The sequence below is a fragment of the Melitaea cinxia genome, chromosome 14 (assembly GCF_905220565.1).
Source record: "Melitaea cinxia chromosome 14, ilMelCinx1.1, whole genome shotgun sequence".
NCBI lineage: Eukaryota > Metazoa > Arthropoda > Insecta > Lepidoptera > Nymphalidae > Melitaea > Melitaea cinxia.
This window is the reverse complement of record NC_059407.1, coordinates 3,517,350-3,537,002: the sequence shown is the minus strand read 5'-3', so window position 1 is coordinate 3,537,002 and position 19,653 is coordinate 3,517,350. Positions and strand designations below refer to the sequence as shown.

Here is a 19,653-nt window from a genome sequence, read left to right as displayed (position 1 = left end):
TGCGAGTACGAGTGCGAGTCTTTAGTGTTAGTTGTGTCAACTACTCTTTAGCTCCTGTGCTTAGTAAAGTTCAATTGTTGGGCGATCAGCAAGTATGGACGAACAAAAAAAAAGCGCACTTGTTATTGCAAAAAATACTTAAAAATATATTAAACGCGGTAGTATATGAAACTGAAGACTTCTCGGGCTTTTTTAATTATATATGGTCTTTACAATTATAAAGATATTCATGTTTTAGATACTCCTGTCTCCTGTACAAATTTATAGGTTGTATCTTCGGTCCATGTCGACATTTTTCCTTTTTAATAATATTTTTGAATAATTTATTAGTATTTATTTCAAATAATGTTATAACAATGCTAAAAAACACAGCAAGTGTCATTCTCAATTAGACAAACAAGCTCGTCAAAACCCAAACGTATTTACAAGCCAGACAAGCTACGAGTCAAGGGGAAAGGGCGCGCGGGACGGGGCTACTCACGAAAAAATAGAACACGCTTCTATTCACTTGACTACGTTGATTATTAATCATTGAAATCATTCGCACTAACCAGTTGCAGTCCGCACGTGTTTTGTACTAAGCACTAAGCGCCTGCACTGAACAGTCTGTTGTACTCGTACTAATCAAAGTGTAAACTAGCCATTAGATTTAGACGAAAAGTAAACGTAACTGGCTATGAGACAAAGATAGAAAGAAAATATGTGCTCGCACCTCTCTCTTTCTCCGTTCACCTCGCCCGATCACACTTTTCGTAACGCTCTCGTTACGCATTCACCAGTCACTACTCCCCAAGTCATGCGTAAAAAAGCTTTATTTGAAAAACGAGTGTGCTTTAGACCACAAAACTGAACTAAAACTTCTTTAGCTCCTACGGTAATATATGAAATGTAACTCTCTCTCTCTCTTTCTATCTTCACTAACTTATATCACTCTCTATGGTTAAGTTCGCCTCACCCGATCACACTTTTCGTAACGCTCTCGTCATGCATTCACTAGCTTTCGTCCTTACGACCTAAGTCAAGCGTGAGTTATGAAGTTTTCTTCAAAAATTTAAGTATAATCTGTGAAATTTCTAAATGACAACGTTTGTAATTGTCAAATTATTAAAGCATTATAGGCAAAGAGTAAAGTAACTTGCTTATACAAATTATAGGGCTGAAATTGGACTAAAGCTTGACTAAAGCGGTTAATTATCAGGTAATAAGATTTTTTCTGACTGGATTTTATGTTACTAGATTTTATTAATGAAAGTTAAATTACCGATAAAAGACAATGAACAAATATTAATATAAGTCATATCGAAATTCGTCGTATTTTAGTGATGTCGGAGTATTACGATCACCACCACCGCTGGGAGCCGTTGGCCGAGTTTAATTTCTTCTTTGACGATGATGAAGAATATTATGACGATAATTACATTTATTGTTTATGTAGCCGTGCTTTTATAAGGTTTGTGTACACACTAGGTTATATATTTGGTATCTAAAAAATAATCAATACTAACCACACTCAAAAAAGTTTTCTTTTATGCATTTACTTATGATACTTATAAAAGCTAATAGTGTTGATAATATAACTTCGGTCTTCCATTCCTTTATTTAGAGTTGAATTTTTATACAGAAAAAGATTATGCAGGAAGGCTATGCAAAAATACTAAGCTGTCAATGGAAAAAACTTCATTTTAACTTTTCCTTTTTTTTTTAAACTAAAAAATATCGATAATATTTTTTAGGTATTTGTTTATTTAAAATAGTACTTTTGGTAAAGCTTTAGATTAGGTAAAACCGAATTTCGGGACCGTGGGGGGATGGGGGGGAGAGGGTGGGGAACGCTTCCCCTGGTACCACTGTCACACCTCGCAACCCCATGGTTATGGAGATATCCATGGTTAAAGTTTTGAGGTTAGAAGAAGAATTTCGAAAGTTAGAGGAACGCTTGGCTCCGGCGCTGCGGGAAGTGCAGCCCTTCAGCCCTTGCGTGCGAAAGCGTGCGAACGAATGCATAGAGGAGCAGCTGAGCTCCGCTGCTCCTCTACGCATTCGTTCGCACGCTTTCGCACGGCGGGCGAGGGCTGCCCTCCCTCCGCGCCTCCGCGGCACAAAAAAAACACTCTAGGGGTAGGACAGACTCAAAACTTTAACCATGGATATCTCCATAACCATGGGGTTTTGAGGTGTGACAGTGTTACCTTGTATAGATTCCCCAACACCCTCCACCCTCCACACCCAAAAACCCCATAATTCGGTTTTTCTAATTCGGTTTTACCTAATCTAGATCTTAGCCGTACTTTTAAATAAAAAAGTTAATACAGACTTTTCTTTCTTATAATTTTATAATTATTAACCTTTTGTTATTTTTTTGTAATTTTTTTTAAATTAAATATTTATATTTTTCAAGAGATGGAGTGAAAACATACTACGCTAACAAAGAGTATGGTAGTGAGAGCGATGCAGATGTGGTGGAAGACTCTCAGTCACAGGATGTTGATGAACACTCACACGTACATTTCTCTGTAGATACATCTTATAAAACTAAATGTGAGGTATGTGTAATTTATGACTGGATTTTTGTATGAGTATGAGGTTAACTAACAGCTGTTACTTTGATTCATAAATATTTAACTATCACAATCAATTCAACCTGTACCATCTAACTGCTGGGGATAGGCCTCTTTCTCATATTAATGAAGTTTTAGAGCTTAATCCACCACACTGCTCCACTTTGGGTTGGCAGATGTGTTCTGTACTATGAGTAACAATAACTATCACACAACCGGGACTGACGGCTTAATGTGTTATCCTAAGCATGGTGGAAAACGCCACAAGGACAGACATCCAAATTGGAAAGAAATGTTTGTATAAATTCAAATATCAGAATTCAAATAGTGGACATCACACCAGAGCAGTTGTTGCTATTTCTGAATATTTAACATTAAGAAAAAAATGTATGTGAATAAATGTTACAACCTATAAGATATATAACACAACACAACACAATATATACAAAACAACAAATATAGAAATCAAGATTGCATTAAGTAATAGCAGTAAACTAAATTAGAATTATAACAAAAAAGACTAGAAAAATATGTAAAAAAGTGCACATAATAAATATTTTAGATTGAAAACAAATAAATGTAATAACCGGTTCTGTCGGTCGTCTGAGGGTGGTTTGAAAAGTTCGCGGTCTCATATAGACATGATAAAAAAAAAAAATCTGCCTTTATTCAGCAACTCTTTAGTTGTAATTCTGTACATTTTCATTTTAGTGTTACTTTTGGTTAAGTCTACATTGTTTTATTGAGTGTTAAATGAAGCGATTTTTAAAAATGGAGAAAATTATTCACACTGTTATTAAGTAATTGTTAACTGTTAAGAAAGGTTAACACCAAAACAGATTCACGAAGATATGGTGGCAACTTTAGAAGAATCTGCTCCATCGTATACAATCGTTAAAAAGTGGTTGACAGAATTCAAACGTGGTCGACAGAGCTTGAATGTATAATTGTGGGTTCGAATTACTTCCATACCCTGCTTATTCGCCTGACTTGGTACCTTATGACTTCCACCTCTTCCCTAATCTAAAAAAAATTCGCACATTTATAGTGTATGTAGAGAAGGAGTGCAGAATGCTAATATATTTTTTAAATTATGCATAAAAAATACATTAAATTAATAACAAAAATACTACACACACTACCATATGTTTGACACACACAAGCCTATATACTCTTTTTTTTATTTATTATTATAGAAGTATAGTCTTGAACTATAGAACCTCAATAATGTTCAAACTTATAATTTAAATTAATTATGGTAGAATCTCGACCACTGGGCAAACACTAGCTATGATAAATTGTCATTGTTAGTCATAAGTCCTGTTCTTGTATAAAAAAATTATTATCTGACATATATTAGTATGTTTTTCTTATAATATTTAAATTTGTGTTTAATATCATCCACAGAAAGATGAGGGTGCAAGTTGCTATTGCAGTGCATCTCATACTGACAATTATTGTTCAACTGATGAACTTGACCCTACTCAAGTCCATGGCTTCCCTTCTCATGCCCTCCAACCCAGTGACAGTGGTGCTGATCTTACATACCAAGACTGCCACTCTGACTTCACCACACTTGATAAAATGGAAAGAATGGATCAGGATATTCCTGGCATAATTGCCACTGAAAGTACTGAAAGTAACGAAAATTATTTATCAGAAGATACATGGGAAAAATTCTGGGCGGCCAACGGTGAAAGGATTATATGGGCCTCGTGGATTAAAAAGTACAGTGATTACATTAATCCAGCATATCTTGATGATAACAATGATCTTGTTATGGATGAAAATAATATCCCAAAACAACACTCCGCTGAGCCTATATGTGTCATAGATGTTGTGGATTATAAAGAAAATGTTGATGAAAGTATGAGGGAGAGGAAATTTTCTTATGATTCAAAAGTTAACCCATATAAAACAGGCAGCAAAGATATAAATTCCATGGACAAATATGATACAATGAATGAAAAAACAGAAAAGGATGATAATTGGCTCGCTACACGCAGAAGGCGGTCTTGTTCAGAACATGATAGAATTCTGAGTCCTAGAACTCTTCAGGGCACTGATTCATTGACAAATGTAACTAAAATAACCCTTTCGAGTTGCAATGTTACTTCAAGCCATGTAACATCTGAATCGACTCCTACAGATGATTATAGTGTATCTTCAAATACATCCGATGATCAGCTTAATGACCAAACCAGAATTGTAAATAATGAAGATAATTCAGAACAAATGCCATCTGAGGAGCTAGATACTGAGCAATATTGGCAATTCCTTTGGAAGAAGCATTTCGCTGATCAATATGCTCTCCATTATGCAAATTATATTGAATGTCAGAAAGCAAAAAATAAAGAAATGTCTGTGTTAAATGTTCAAGGAAACAAAATAGAAGAAATAAAGGCTTTTGATGTTGAATGTGAAAATAGTGAGGGGAATTCACAAGAACTGCCATCTGTAATTGAAGTTCAGACACAAATTGAAAACATTAAGTTGGAAGAAAAGGTTACTAAGCCAAAGAGAAGAAATAAACACACTAACAATCGTATTATAAATTCAGTGGGTGTCTTGTTACAAAATTTACTAAAAGAACAGAAAGAGAAATCCTTTGATGAAACGGTAGATGGTGAAGATGGAAAATCAAATAATGATAAGACTGAACCAGTTACATTGGATACAAATGAGACTGTTTCTGAAACAAACGATGTGCAAAACAATAGCAGCATTAATTCTTATTATAATTATTCTGATGGAGATGATGACCCACCAGAAGAGAAACCAATGTCTTTAAAAAGAAGGTAAGACAATAGGTTATGAAAGAATAACTTGTTATTTGCAGTTAACCTAACAAATTATCCTTTATATTAAATAGACTAATGCCGAGTTGCACGAAACAAAATTAAAATTTAAGTCGAGATTAAACTAATTTAATCACAAGGATTTCATACAATGTGTGCAGTCCTAGTGGGTGTCCCCACTGTGCCTCGGAGAGCATGTTAAGCCGTCGGTCCCGGTTGTTATCACGTACACCTGTTAGCGATCGTTACTCATAGTAGGGAATATATCCGCCAACCCGCATTGGAGCAGCGTGGTGGATTAAGCTCTGATTCTTCTCCTACATGGGGAAAGAGGCCTATGCCCAGTAGTGGGATATTACAGGCTGAAGCGTTAAATTTTAATTCCTTTTCGTGCAACTCGGCGTAAGACATTTAATATTGGTTCAAAATATTCCCAAATTTTTTATTTATATGACTATTATTTCTTAGACTTAGAAATTTATGTCCTGAGTCATTTATTCTAATTTGTATGGACTTATCATTAATGTTGAATTTTTTATTTTTTTATTAGATTGTTAGGTATCTATAGCACGGAAAAATACGGTTAATTTATTAGCCTAATAATCTTTCCTTTATCTTGTCCCTTAGTCTGAAATTAATAATAACAAAATATTTCTGATAATACTGTTAAGAATGTAATGTTACTAAAATATTTAATATAGTTATCGACATAGATATTGAGCGCTGATATAACATGTGTAGATTTTTTTTGGGTAGTAAAATAAGATTGGTTAGTCACACTTCGTACCAAACTGTCACCCATGCGCTTTTCTTAATTGGTTTTTTGGTTTCCCTTGCTCCAGGAACGCCAAAAGTTTATACTAATAATTTATTGACGTTTCAACTTATGACGAAATGAGTACCACTACCGTAAGTGTAATGAAATATTCTTTTTAATACAGTTGCTCAAAAAGTGGCGTTTTGCAGGGACGTATAGCGTTCGGGATGTGGGCTATTACATACTCGTGCTTTTTTTTTACCTTTCCCGAACTCGTGCGTTCTCTTTCCCAACTGTCAAAATAATGTCTATTAAAAAGAAAAACCAACCATGATGTTTTTACTAAAAAAAAATCATAGAAGTTTTTATGATTCATGCAAATACGTATATTTCTAAAAAAAGCTACTAATTTGTTTCAATATCAGATTTAATGATTTGATTGAATGAGTTTGGTTAGGTTTCATGGGCAAAGTTCCCTTTGCCTACCATAATGGGTGAAGAAAAAAAAAAACTGCTTATATTCTACGGTTGGCGCCATTTTTCAGAAATTTTCTTTGCGAGTTTAGTTGTTTTTATTATTTTATTAAATTGCTTCATTCTTTCGCAACTGTATTAAAAATAGTCGTTCAGTACGGAACCGTCATTGCAACTTGTTCCGACTGTCAATCCTCGCCTTCGGCTGCGCCTCGGCTCGAGTAGACATTTGTCGGAACTCTTTGCAATGACAATCATTCCACACTTGTAATGAAATATACTATAATGTATGTGCTAACTTTTTTAATGGATAATATAAGTACACACAGCAAAATATAAATTATAAAAAAATAAATGTTTAATATAAATTGTCGACATCCATCAAAAAATATTTTTATAAAAATATTGAAACGGGTTGAAATTTGGGGGTTCGATCTCCGCACATGATATGAATTTGTGCTCCTGTATTTTGTATTTCCGGACCCTAGACACAGGAGAAAGTCGTACTGGGGACCGTTGAGTTGAGGCGTTTATTTATAATTTTATTTTACACTACATGAGCCCCGCGATTTAACCCGCGTACCAATAGCCTTCCTCGCTAAATAGGTTATCCAACACAAGAATTTTTCAATTCATTCCAGTATTTACTGAGATTAGCACGTTTAAGCAAGCAAGGGTACGAGATGGCCGGTCAATTGACGGCACAAAAAAAAAATATTAGGTTCGGTATGTTGTGGGGTATCCGAATCACCCTCATGTGCTATGTTCCGCAATTCTTTATAGTTTAGGGGCTACGATTTTTTTAGGGATTTCAACGAGAATTGGTCAAATCGTAAAAAAATAAAAATAAAAACCAATGACAAGTTTCATTTTTTGCAACTTGATTAAAACTATTACGACAAGATGCGCAAAACGATCATCATTCGTCGTCGAGCGTTCAATATCCATAACAATATCTGTAATAAGTAATAATTGTACAGTCAAGCTTTCACTGCTCAAACATAAATACGAATAAGTATTAAAAGAAAAATCTGTTTAAACCTTATGTCTCTTAAAATGAAATTAATCTGGTCACAAATATTTGTTGTGTGACCACATTTTTAAACGTAGCTATTAAGATTTTACAATTTGGTACTGGCAATACTGATATTATATTACAGTTAAATTTATTTACATTTTCGTAATAGTTTAACCTTACTTTTACTCTACTAGTACTACTCTTTGTTTAACCTCATTAGTAATATGAGTTGTTGTAAACAAGTGGAGTACTAACCAAAACCTAAATAGTTTGATTACAAATAAGATAAAATAATAATGAACAAGAATAAAGACAGGAAATATTTATATTTAAGTCACGAAATTGACGACGAGGAAGATAATTTTGAAAAGGTGAAATCAACAATCCAAATTATGGGGTTCTCATGCTTTCAAGATAAATTACCACATGGTGAACTTATATACAGGAAAAGACTAGGCAGGTTACGTCCCCCGAGAAACAAGAGATTTGGGAAACATACGTACTTTGATGATGATGGAAATCCATATGATGCAGATCAGGTAATAATTTATCGTAAATCTAGATATTTTTCTAGAATGTTTGTTATACTGCTTAGCTGAATGGGCTTTAATTTTACTACGATTATCTGTTTTGACTTTAATTTATGACTTCTATCCAATGGGCTATCTTGGATTATGCTAAATTCACATATTTATATTAAATAAAAATAAATAAATTTATTTATATTTATAATGAAAATTAACCACAGTATTCAAAACATAAAGTAAGTTTTAGTACATGAAGATTTTTCTAAATAAAATTGTCAGTCTTATTGTGTGTAATATGGCCATTATTGTCTTTAATTATATAACTGTAAATTTATAATGACGCCGCGTTGGTGCAACGGTCACTGCCATGGATTGTACCTATTGCGCTGGCGGTTGTGGGTTCTATCCCCGCACATGACAAATATTTGTATTGGCCATACAGGTGTTTGTCGTGGTCTGGGTGTTTGCGCAGTCCTTATGGGTCTCCCCACCGTGCCTCGGAGAGCACGTTAAGCCATCGGTCCCGGTTGTTATCATGTACACCTGATAGCGATCGTTACTAATAATAGGGAATATATCTGCGGACCCGCATTGAAGCAGCATGGTGGATTAAACTCTGATCCTTCTCCTACAATGGGGGAAGAGGCCTATGCCTAGCAGTGGGATGTTACATGCTAAAGTGTAGAAATTTATAATGAATTTACAGAATCGCGACTCACAAGATGTTAATGAAATACTGACAGACAATGATGGATCAGAACTACAATCTGATGCTGAGAAATCAAGTTCAGACGTAAATAAATTAGAAGCAAGTATGTCAGAAAATGAAAATACAGAAAATAGATCTGAGAATAAAACTGAAAAAACCAATGAAATTGACTCTACAGATACCAAGAGTAATTTACAAGTTAATTTAGAATCACAGAGCAATAATGACGGACAGGCAGAAATGGTGGTCACTACACCAAGTAAGTATTCTACTTATAAATCATCATATTATATAAATATATTTTAAATATTATTTACTCTTAGCGATAAGATACATTACGATACTCATACGATATTGTACATCTTTCTTTGTATGTATCACTTTTTTTTTTATGTATGTTACATCAGAACTTTTGACGATGTGGACCGATTTCGACATTTTTTTTTTTTTTTTAATCCAAAGGTGGTGTGTGTCAATTGGTCCCATTTAAATTCATTTGAGATCTAACAACTACTTTTCGAGTTATATCTAATAATGCGTTTTTACTTGTTGCTTTTTTCGTCGACCGACTTTGTATTATACTGCATAACTTTCTACTGGATGTACCGATTTTGATAATTCTTTTTTTTTTGTTGGAAAGGGGATATCCCTAGTTTAGTACCATGCTAAGGAAAGCAGGATCTGATGATGGGATCCCAGAGAAATCGAGGGAAACTCTCGAAAATCCGCAATAACTTTTTACTGGGTGTACCGATTTTAATAATTTTTAATTTAATCGAAAGCTGATGTTTGTCATGTGGTCACATATAAATTTTATTAAGATCTGATAATTACTTTTGAGTAATCTTTGATAACGCGTAGTTACTTGACTAATTTTTCGTCGATCTACGTTGTATTACTCGTCGATGTAATTGAAGTCGGTTTTTTTTCGTTTGCGAGCAAACACAATTATTTTTGTGTAATGTTTCTTTATGATGTACAATAAAGAGTATTTGTTATTATTTACAAAATAAATTGTTTTTCAGTTATAATTAATCGCAGGCATCGACCAAGCCGACCGAAAAAGCTACCTAGAGTGGAATATTGCAATACAGAAGATATGCCACCTGAAATCAAAGAAGATCCTAAAATGTACAAGTATTGGAAGAAACGGCATTCATTATTTCACCGGTAATATTTTTTTTAATTGGAGTTTTTTAGAATTTAAGAAAGATGCAATGAAAAGGTCAATTGGATATCCATCTTTCTATTATATAAAAAATTTTAGTTTGAAATCTATCAATTCAATTGCTCCTGTAAAGTTTTTTTTTTTTTATTCTAATGTCTTTTTTACTCTGGACGTTGTTTTTTTACTTGTTTCTACTTTCAAAACTATTTCTTTGGTTTTAATTGTGAAATTTTATGGAACTTACCTGCAGATCTGATTCATAATAAATGTTTTTAATGAATCTGCTTCAGTATTAATACCTAATAGGTGCAGTTGAAAGGTTGTAGTATCAGATTAGAACTGAAGTCTACATAGCTAACATTATTAGTAATAAGAGACTGCCTTTTTTATTAAGTTAGAATATTTTTATGTTCCTTAATGTAAATTTAAATGTGCAATAAAGTAATAAATAAATAAACAATGTCAACTTCAAGATCGAGTAGTAAATGATGAAGTCAGTCTACACCAGTAATGTGTTTATAAATAATAGTAGACACTAGACAGCATAGATAAAGCAAAAAAAATAGATAACGCAAACAGAAAACTGAAGCCACTTTTTTAAAGATGTGTGAGTGAGTGTTGACACTTTTTAAAAAAAGTCCCTAAAATTTTTATTAAACAATTAATTTAATATAGGTAATATGGGTATGTGAAAATAAAAACCTGTTTATAGTTTAAAGTATATTTACTCCTTTTTTCGATTCAAATTGTTACATAAATCTATTGCAGCCGTGTTTTGATTTATTTAATCATATAAATCTCTGTCAATGAAAACTTGCGTTTTTAAGTAATTGATGGTTCCTCTGAGGGGCAAGTTCCTGCTTTAAAGACGTCTAACTCTTTGCTGTAATAAATTGATTTATTTTTACATTTTTTTAAAATTAAGTTTTTAAGTTTTTTTTTAACTTTTCTCTTAGTTTATGTTTTCTGGGTGTATCAAAGATTGAATCTTGGTTAACGACTGATTTACGGCCGAACCCAATATTCAATCTATCTCTGGTTAAGTCTTACTAGAGACAGAAATATCTATCTATCATTCATTTTAATGACCCAATAAACTTGTCGACGATAGGCAATCTTATCCTTCAAAGCTATCTATCGACGAGAGGGAGGATAGCTTACCAGAGATAACAGTTCGTATGAAAATGACAGTGTAAGCGTCCCAATAATAATAGAGTTCTATCTGTCAGTAACGTTGGCTATCTTTAGTAACAACAATATCCGATCTATAGTTTTCGGGGGATAACTAAGATTTATTAATTGCAAAAGTATTTTCTTTGTTTAAAATAAAATTAATTTCGAGTGAAAAATAATGGCAGACTCAAGTTCAAGTAGCAGTTCAAGTAATATTGCTCTTTTGCAACAATTAATTGAATAAAAATAATAAGTTTCTTGTGAAATAATACTTACTTTACTCATCTTGTGAATAAAACAAACAATTTGGTGAATGATTGTATAATTTGCAATGATTTGTATAATTTGAATTTTGATTTGCAAAAAAATTATACAAATTCAAACGAAACGACGATTCAATAAAGCGTAATGGCCTCGTAGCGTCTTTTCGTGTCGTGTTAAAACGTTTCGTTACTAGATTTACCATGCATTCCATATTAAAATAATATCATTTATTATAAATTAAAAAGTCTGTGTAAAAATTAATTTGTCCATATTTTTATAAAACAAGATTACTTTAATATAAATAAAATTTTTATGACAAATTTAAATACTACAAAACATCTGTGTAACATAACTGAGGCCGTCTGTGACGCTGCTTATACTGGAATGTAAGGAAGAGCTCAGGTAGGCGGTCTATCTACAGCTAACTGGAGATAGTAGTCCCCTGTGTGAATTATTGGAACAACTACAAAGGATAGATAGTTAGTTATTAGCAGTCGATGATAACTACCTATCTCTATCTTTAGATTGAATATTGGGTTCGGCCGTTAGACACATCCGGTAGGTCCTAGAACAAAAAATATAACATTAAAATACGTAGTAGTAAGTAGCAGTATGTACTTGATGGTACTCTGCGAAGTCCACGTTTTGTACCGTACATGTCAGCTTTATCAAAATGGTTTGAATAAACCAACTAGATGAGGATGGCTGTCGTTGTAGTTCATTTCGGCTCAGTCGTAAAAAAGCTCAACCCATTCATCTCCTATTAAAATATTCGTTGGAAACCTAAAACCATGATATTTAGTAGTAAAATATGAGTAGTTAATTCACAAAAAACAGAAACAAACGAGTTAAAAATTCATATTTAACTTGACTTCAATTTAGGAAAAACCTAAAAATCACACGATAAAAAAAAAACAATAATGTTGTCCACCTTCTACTTAATTATTTTTTTATGATTGCCTACAATTTACTTACCCGCATTTTGGGCTAATGGAAATAAAAATTACTGGTAACACTCCCTCGGTACGTCATTTCGGGACATCGAAGTTATAAGTTCCGAATAACCTCAATATTATTTTAGAATAACAAGAAATATAAAGTTTTGTATGTACTTACGTGTGATACGATGTTTCTTCAGACTTTTTATTCACTTGGTTTTTGCACCATTTAATTACATAAAAACGGCATTTTGAAGGCAAAGTTACTGTACGAGGCCCCGTGAGATACTAACGAAAATGAGCGTAGTTTGATGCATATGTGTGCGTGAGCGCGTGTGTTTACTTGAAGGAGCCGAGTTTTGTGGCTTCAGTAACAACAAAGGCCGCGCATTATCTACTTTTTTTTACTTGATCTATGCTAGACAGTAACAAAAATAATCAATATTAATGTCAAAAAGTATCCGTAAATACAATTTGTTATACTTGTTGCTAACTTGAGAAAGAGTATAAAAGTGTAGGAAATGCCATGCTTAAAATCTCAATCTTTAATATTTGTTACTTAGGTAGTAGTTAGTTACTTATAAAATCCATTATTTTATTATACCTTATAGTGTATAAATAATTGTGCTTGCTCGTAAACGAAAAAAAAACTACTTTCAATTACTGACAAGTAATATGGTGCAGGCAGTAAGTAAAACAGTCAATTAAATAAGCATTATCAACTCAAAAAGTACTCATCAGATCTGGATCCCATTTAAATAATTTAAATTGTATCTTTTAATTAACTAAAGTATCATCAAAATCGGTACAACCTTAAGAAAATACAGTCAAATTGAGAACCTTCTGCTTTGAAGTAGTTTAAAAAATTCTTAAACCCGATTTATTATCCTGTAGGTTCGACGAGGGCATCCGGCTGGATCGTGAGAGCTGGTTCAGCGTGACCCCGGAGACCGTGGCGCGCCACGTGGCGACCAAGTGCGGCGGCGCCGTGGTGGCCGACGCCTTCTGCGGGGCGGGAGGGAACACCATCCAGTTTGCGAGATCCTGCGAGCGAGGTACACTAACACCTTCCCTTCCACCTTATAACACCCACTATCTAACACGTGGTTCAATAAGTCCCGAGACTAAGTACTAAAAAAAGGTCTTTTTTATAAAATTAATTTTTATTCATCAACATAGTCTCCTCCAAGAGCGATACAGTCCCTCCAACGCTTTTCTAACTTTTCTATCCCATGTGTGTAGAACGATTTGTCTTTGGCTTCAAAATAAGCCTCCGTTGCTGCGATAACTTCACTATTTGAGTCAAATTTCTTACCCTGAAGCATTTTTTGAGGTCTGCAAACAGCCAGTAATCGCTGGGGGCCAAGTCTGGCGAATAAGGGGGATGAGGAAGCAATTCGAAGCCCAATTCGTTAATTTTGGCCATCGTTCTCACGGACTTGTGACAAGGCGCGTTGTCCTGGTGAAACACCACTTTCTTTTTGTTCATGTGAGGCCGTTTATCCGCAATTTCGTACTTCAATCGCTCCAATAAGCACATGTAATAGTCACTATTTATATTTTGCCCCTTTTCAAGGTAGTCGATGAAAAGTATTCCATGCGCATCCCAAAATATAGACGCCATAACCTTACCGGCCGATTTCTGAGTCTTTGGACGCTTCGGGCGGCTTTCACCAGCCGCTCTCCACTCCGCTGCCTGCCGATTGGATTCCGGAGTGAAATGGTATATCCAGGTTTCATCCATTGTTACATACCGACGTAAAAAATCCTTTTTATTATGATTCATCAGCGCCAAACATCGCTCTGAATCATTGATATGTTGTTCCTTTTGATTAGTTGTAAGCAAACGCGGCACCCACTTAGAAAAAAGCTTTTTCATGGCCAAATTTTTATGTAAAATAGTGAAAACACTACCAACTGAAATCTTCACTATCTCGGCTATCTCTCGCACTTTTACCTTCCGATCTGCGAAATAACTAACGAAGCCGACGCGTTGGTTAGTATACATACGAGCGGCAACAGCGCATAGGCAGATTATTCCCGCGACGGGGGTGAGCGGCGCTCTAGATTAGTGTGATTTCTCATACAAAATCTTTTGTTTCACACATCGGCCTGTCTCGAAGATTCTCATTTGTACTCATTGAATACAGTGCTAGGAATCGTACTAAACTTCGTTTCATAGGAATACAGTCGCTGGCATTCCATTCGTTACAATTTGATGCCAAATGTACGTATATGTATATGTAAATATACCATTGTATCTGCATAATAGAATAGAAAGAATTTAATGTAAGGATAGTATGTATTTGTATAGAAAATAAATAGATTTAAGTAGTTTATGTATGTCCTTACAGAAGATTACAGCTAAATGCCTGATGCCTAGCTAGCCTAGCCTATACCGGCTAGCCTGATGGTAAACGCTTACCATCAGGTGAGCCGTACGCTTGTTTGCCGACCTAGTTGTATAAAAATGTAGTAAAATAACATCAATGAATACCTTAATGATGATAAGGCATCGGATTGAATACAGCTCGACCAGGCTATGTCTATGATCCGCCCTGTAAATAGATACAGTTACAAATATTGTGAGCAGGTGGCATGTGGTGGTTTCGGTACACACGATTGGCTGTCTCGTGTTTGTCCTGATCATTTCATGGTCATACTGTCGTGGTTTTGTCTTGTATGTTACTTTAAATTTTTAACTTTAAAAAAAGTACCGAGAGTTTTTTCCTCCGGCTTTTCTTTCTCTCGGCCTACACTAGGGACATTACTTTATCCTATTATTTTTTTTATTATAAATCCTAAGTTTGTAATGTAGGTACCTAGTGTTAAGATGTGAATTTTTATTAGCCGACTTCAAAAAAAAAGGTTACTCAATTCGACCGTATATTTTTTTAACTTCGTCGTTTATGAACCGATTTTGATAATTCTTTTTTTTTTGTTGGAAAGGGAATATTTCTGGTATGGTACCATGATAAGGAAACCAGGATCTGATGATGGGATCCCAGAGAAATCGAGGGAAACTCTCGAAAATCCGCATAACTTTTTACTGGGTGTACCGATTTTGATGATTTTTAAGTTAATCGAAAGCTGATGTTTATTATGTGGCCACATTTAAATTTCAACGAGATCTGATTACAACTTTTGGAGTAATCTTTAATAATGCGTATTTAAACAATTTTTTTAAATATCATATTAAAAATCGACCGGTCCAGCGGGGATCGAAACTGCATCTCCGACTTACCGTGTCGGTGCTTTAACCAATTAAGCTATGGAACGATGTACCCGCTAGATCGAAATTTTTGATATGATGATTTTATATTCGGTCTTCGGCGACTTGCGTACTGCGTATTTACTTGCCTATTTTTTCGTCTACCTACGTTGTTACTTGTCGATATAATTGAAGTCGTTTTTTTTTTTCGTTTGCCTGCAAACACAATTATCACTTATTTTAATGCTTGATATTTTTGCTGCCTTAACTTTCTTTTATTATTGTTTTTTTAACCGACTTCCAAAAAAGGAGGAGGTTCTCAATTCGACTGTATTTTTTTTTTTTTTTTTTTTTTTTTTTTTTTTTTTTTTTTTATGTATGTTACCTCAGAACTTTTGACCGGGTTGACCGATTTCAACAAATTTTGTTTTAATCGAAAGGTGGTGTGTGCCAATTGGTCCCATTTAAATTTATTTGATATCTAACAACTACTTTTCGAGTTATATCTAATAATCCGTTTTTACTTGACGCTTTTTTCGTCGACCTACGTTGTATTATACCGCATAACTTTCTACTGGATGTACCGATTTTGATAATTCTTTTTTTGTTGGAAAGGGGATATCCCTAGTTTTGTACCGTGATAAGGAAACCAGGATCTGATGATGGGATCCCAGAGAAATCGAGGGAAACTCTCGAAAATCCGTAATAACTTTTTACTGGGTGTACCGATTATGATGATTTTTAATTTAATCGAAAGCTGATGTTTATCATATGGTCACATATAAATTTTATCGAGATCTGATAACTACTTTTTGAGTAATCTTTGATAACGCGTAGTTGCTTGACTATTTTTTCGTCGATCTACGTTGTATTACTTGTCGATGTAATTGAAGTCGGTTTTTTTTCGTTTGCGAGCAAACACAATTATTTTTTTGATAATGATTTTACTTTTGACTTTAGTTAAGTGTGTGTATCACCTTATGGCGAAATAAATGTTTGCATTTCATTTAAGATTATCTATGTTATTTTCGTGGCAGTGCACTGCATCAGCGTTTTTTAGGATGAGCCGCCTCTGGCACCCCTACTATGTACTTGCCCTCCTCGATATGCTGTAGCTGATTGTGGATCCCAAATTTCCCCCTTCGAGTCTGGATGTGATATAATTATGTATATATATAAATGCATTGTATGTATATTTATTGAAAAATGTGTTTGTTGTATTGTGAACAAAAATCCAACAACAATGTCCAGATGGGCATTTGTGCTTGTGTATTTTGTGTTTTTGGATTCCCGACACAGAAGTAAATCTTAGTGGGGGTAGTACAGAGTGAAAAAAAAAACTAGTGGAATAATAACACTATTTTTTAAAATTTCATATAATCCCCCTCTCAAACATATATCGAATACAGTTTTTTTTAAATATTTTTCTTATTTTTAACAGTAATCGCCATAGACATAGATCCAGTGAAAATTCAAATGGCTAAACACAATGCGGAAGTTTATGGAGTGGCACACAAAATTGAGTTCATTGTGGGAGACTTTTTTGATATAGCACCGACAATAAAAGCAGATCTGGTATTCTTAAGCCCTCCTTGGGGCGGACCAACTTATTCGGTAGTAAGTACAAGCCTAATTTCTTTTTAAATATATGTAATATTTATAAAAAATTCTCTTTTTTTAATTAACGACAGTAAAACAGCTTAGTAACACAATAATAATAATAAGAAGCCTTTATTTACTGAAGGAAGTAGGAAGTAACACAATAAATTAACAATTAAATATATGATTTTAAGAAATATTTTGGAGTCTTTACTTGGCAAGATGATATATAATAAGGGGAAGATTATTTAGTATATTGTCAACATAATGCTATTTTTATCACTAAATTATGTATGGAAGAGGGCCTAATTTTTGTAACGTAATATTTGTATGGAGGTCACTGAAAGTGAAAAAAGGAGAAAATGGTAAAATTTCGCATGTAACATTTTGGTATCGTCCCCTTGTTGCTTAGCATAACTTTTAGATTTATATTTTTATGTCAACGTTGTTAATACCTATATTATTTTCAGAAACATGAGTATGATATCGAAACTATGTTGGAACCAAAACCAGCTTCGGAGTTAATGAACGTGGCTCGCAGGATTAACAGAAATATAGCACTTTACCTACCAAGAAATACAAGATTGGATCAGGTATAACAGTATTTATATTTAATTTATTTTTTAAATATTGAGTTAAAGTACCGCAGGAAATGTCTTGCTCAAAATTTCGAGTAGTCATTCAGACTTTGAAAACACCCCAACCTTTTATTATAAATATAAGAGGTTTTGAGTTCATGTGGTGATTAAGGTAGCCAGAAACTTCTGGGGAGAGATGGGGGTAGGGTTGGTAGTGATTGAAATGCTTCTAGTGTTGCAGGCGTCCATAGTTTACGGTATCTGCTTACCATCACGCAGACCACACTAAACTCTTGGTTGTCTGGAAGAAATGGCTAATTAGCCATAAGTCCGCCCATTGTACTTCACTGACTGTAACTATCTTTATGCTTTGTTTGGAATATATTTGTGGTGTACAATAAAGTATGAAATAAATAAATAAACTTGTTAATATATATATATATATATATATATATATATATATATATATATATATATATATAGGTTTTTTTTTCGCCTTCATACTTATGAATATTATTTGTTTCAGATACTCTCTTTAGCTCGAGAATTAGGCGGAACTGTTGAAATAGAACAAAGTTATTTAGGCAGAAGATTTGTAGCCATCACTGCATACTTTTATGAATAATTTACACATTAAATACTTCTTTACTAACAAATATTCGATTTCTCGGAACTGCTGATTGATGTACATGATTACATGTACTATTTTAGTTCATGTAAACGTTGTAGTCATTGAAATGATTTGAAAAAAAAAACATCAACAAAGTTCGGTAGTAAAAATCATTACAAAATATGCCCACAATAAAATTATTCATAATATTGTTAATCTGTGTTGTAATAGATTATAAAGTATATAACAAATTAAATTTCTTTAATATGTTTCTAGAATATTTCTCAATTTAAATAAATGTATTTTGACTATAAAAATATGACGCGATCAAAAATATTTTTATATTACCAGTGTTGCTACACTTTCATATTTTTAGGTTTTTTTTTCTCTGTACATGTTGTATTACTCCATTTTATTTTTATCGAATTAAGAATAATGAGCAATAATTACAGTGAATAGGATTTACAGATTTTTAGAGAAAATATATTTATGCACACAATATAAAAAATAAAACATGTAATTGCCTTACTATTTGAAGTTATATTATAATAAAATATTCCTTAAAAATAGGATTAGGAGAAAGTTTTTTTTTTTATTGTGACAAAATAGTTTATTAAGTATCTTCTTTATAATATATTGATTTGAAATGGCTTTTTATGTTTTTTTTTTTCATATTTTTCTTAGAATATTAAATTTATTTCAATTCAAATGGAACATTAGCTTGTATTTGAATAATACATAAGTATTTTGTCTCGCAGAAATTAAACGCACCATATAGTTAAATTTATCGAATATCTGCTTATTTTAACTGTGATGAAAGTGATATCAAGGACTATTTTAGATATTATGTTTTGGTCATGTTACTCATGTGAATATGTTTGTGATTGAATGTATGTAAAGATGAAAGAGTACCTAATTTTTAGACTTGTGTGTGACCATAAATGTTGTGATCTCTGTAAATATTTGTTGATGATATTATATAACTAAAAATAACTCATTTTTGTGTATAATTTCGTCACACAGAACCCCTTAGAAATTCTTTGGTAACCTCAGCTCCACCAGAGGAAGTCTCATAAAAGTAATCTAGGCTTAATAATTATTAGGCGTAATTTTGGAACAAATAGTCAATAATATCTAGTGTTACCTTTGGTTGAACATTGTTTTAAATAGTTAACTCATTTTAATGATCCATTTAATATTATAAAAAGCCTTGCTATCCAGAAGAAAGCATTAAAACTCTATTCATAAAAGGTATAAAAGTCAACTATAGG

The 19,653-nt window shown here is 33.3% G+C and overlaps 1 protein-coding gene across 1 annotated transcript; it reads left to right on the top strand.

The window, feature by feature from the left end:
• Window positions 1–1,147: 1,147 nt before the first annotated feature.
• Window positions 1,148–18,651, top strand: LOC123659842 (trimethylguanosine synthase). The gene is made up of 11 exons (XM_045595009.1): window positions 1,148–1,198; window positions 1,321–1,450; window positions 2,399–2,543; window positions 3,966–5,356; window positions 7,940–8,144; window positions 8,839–9,100; window positions 9,867–10,011; window positions 13,279–13,439; window positions 17,037–17,212; window positions 17,665–17,787; window positions 18,299–18,651. The coding sequence occupies exons 2-11, from the start codon at window positions 1,323–1,325 to the stop codon at window positions 18,395–18,397; spliced, it is 2,835 nt and encodes a 944-aa protein (XP_045450965.1). The 5' UTR covers window positions 1,148–1,198; window positions 1,321–1,322; the 3' UTR covers window positions 18,398–18,651.
• Window positions 18,652–19,653: the final 1,002 nt, after the last annotated feature.

Coding starts and splice junctions, on each gene's coding strand:
- LOC123659842 (XM_045595009.1), top strand. CDS start 1,323: ATGTCGGAGTATTACGATCACCACCACCGCTGGGAGCCGTTGGCCGAG. Junction 1,451..2,398: donor TGTAGCCGTGCTTTTATAAG/GTTTGTGTACAC, acceptor ATATTTTTCAAG/AGATGGAGTGAAAACATACT. Junction 2,544..3,965: donor CTTATAAAACTAAATGTGAG/GTATGTGTAATT, acceptor TATCATCCACAG/AAAGATGAGGGTGCAAGTTG.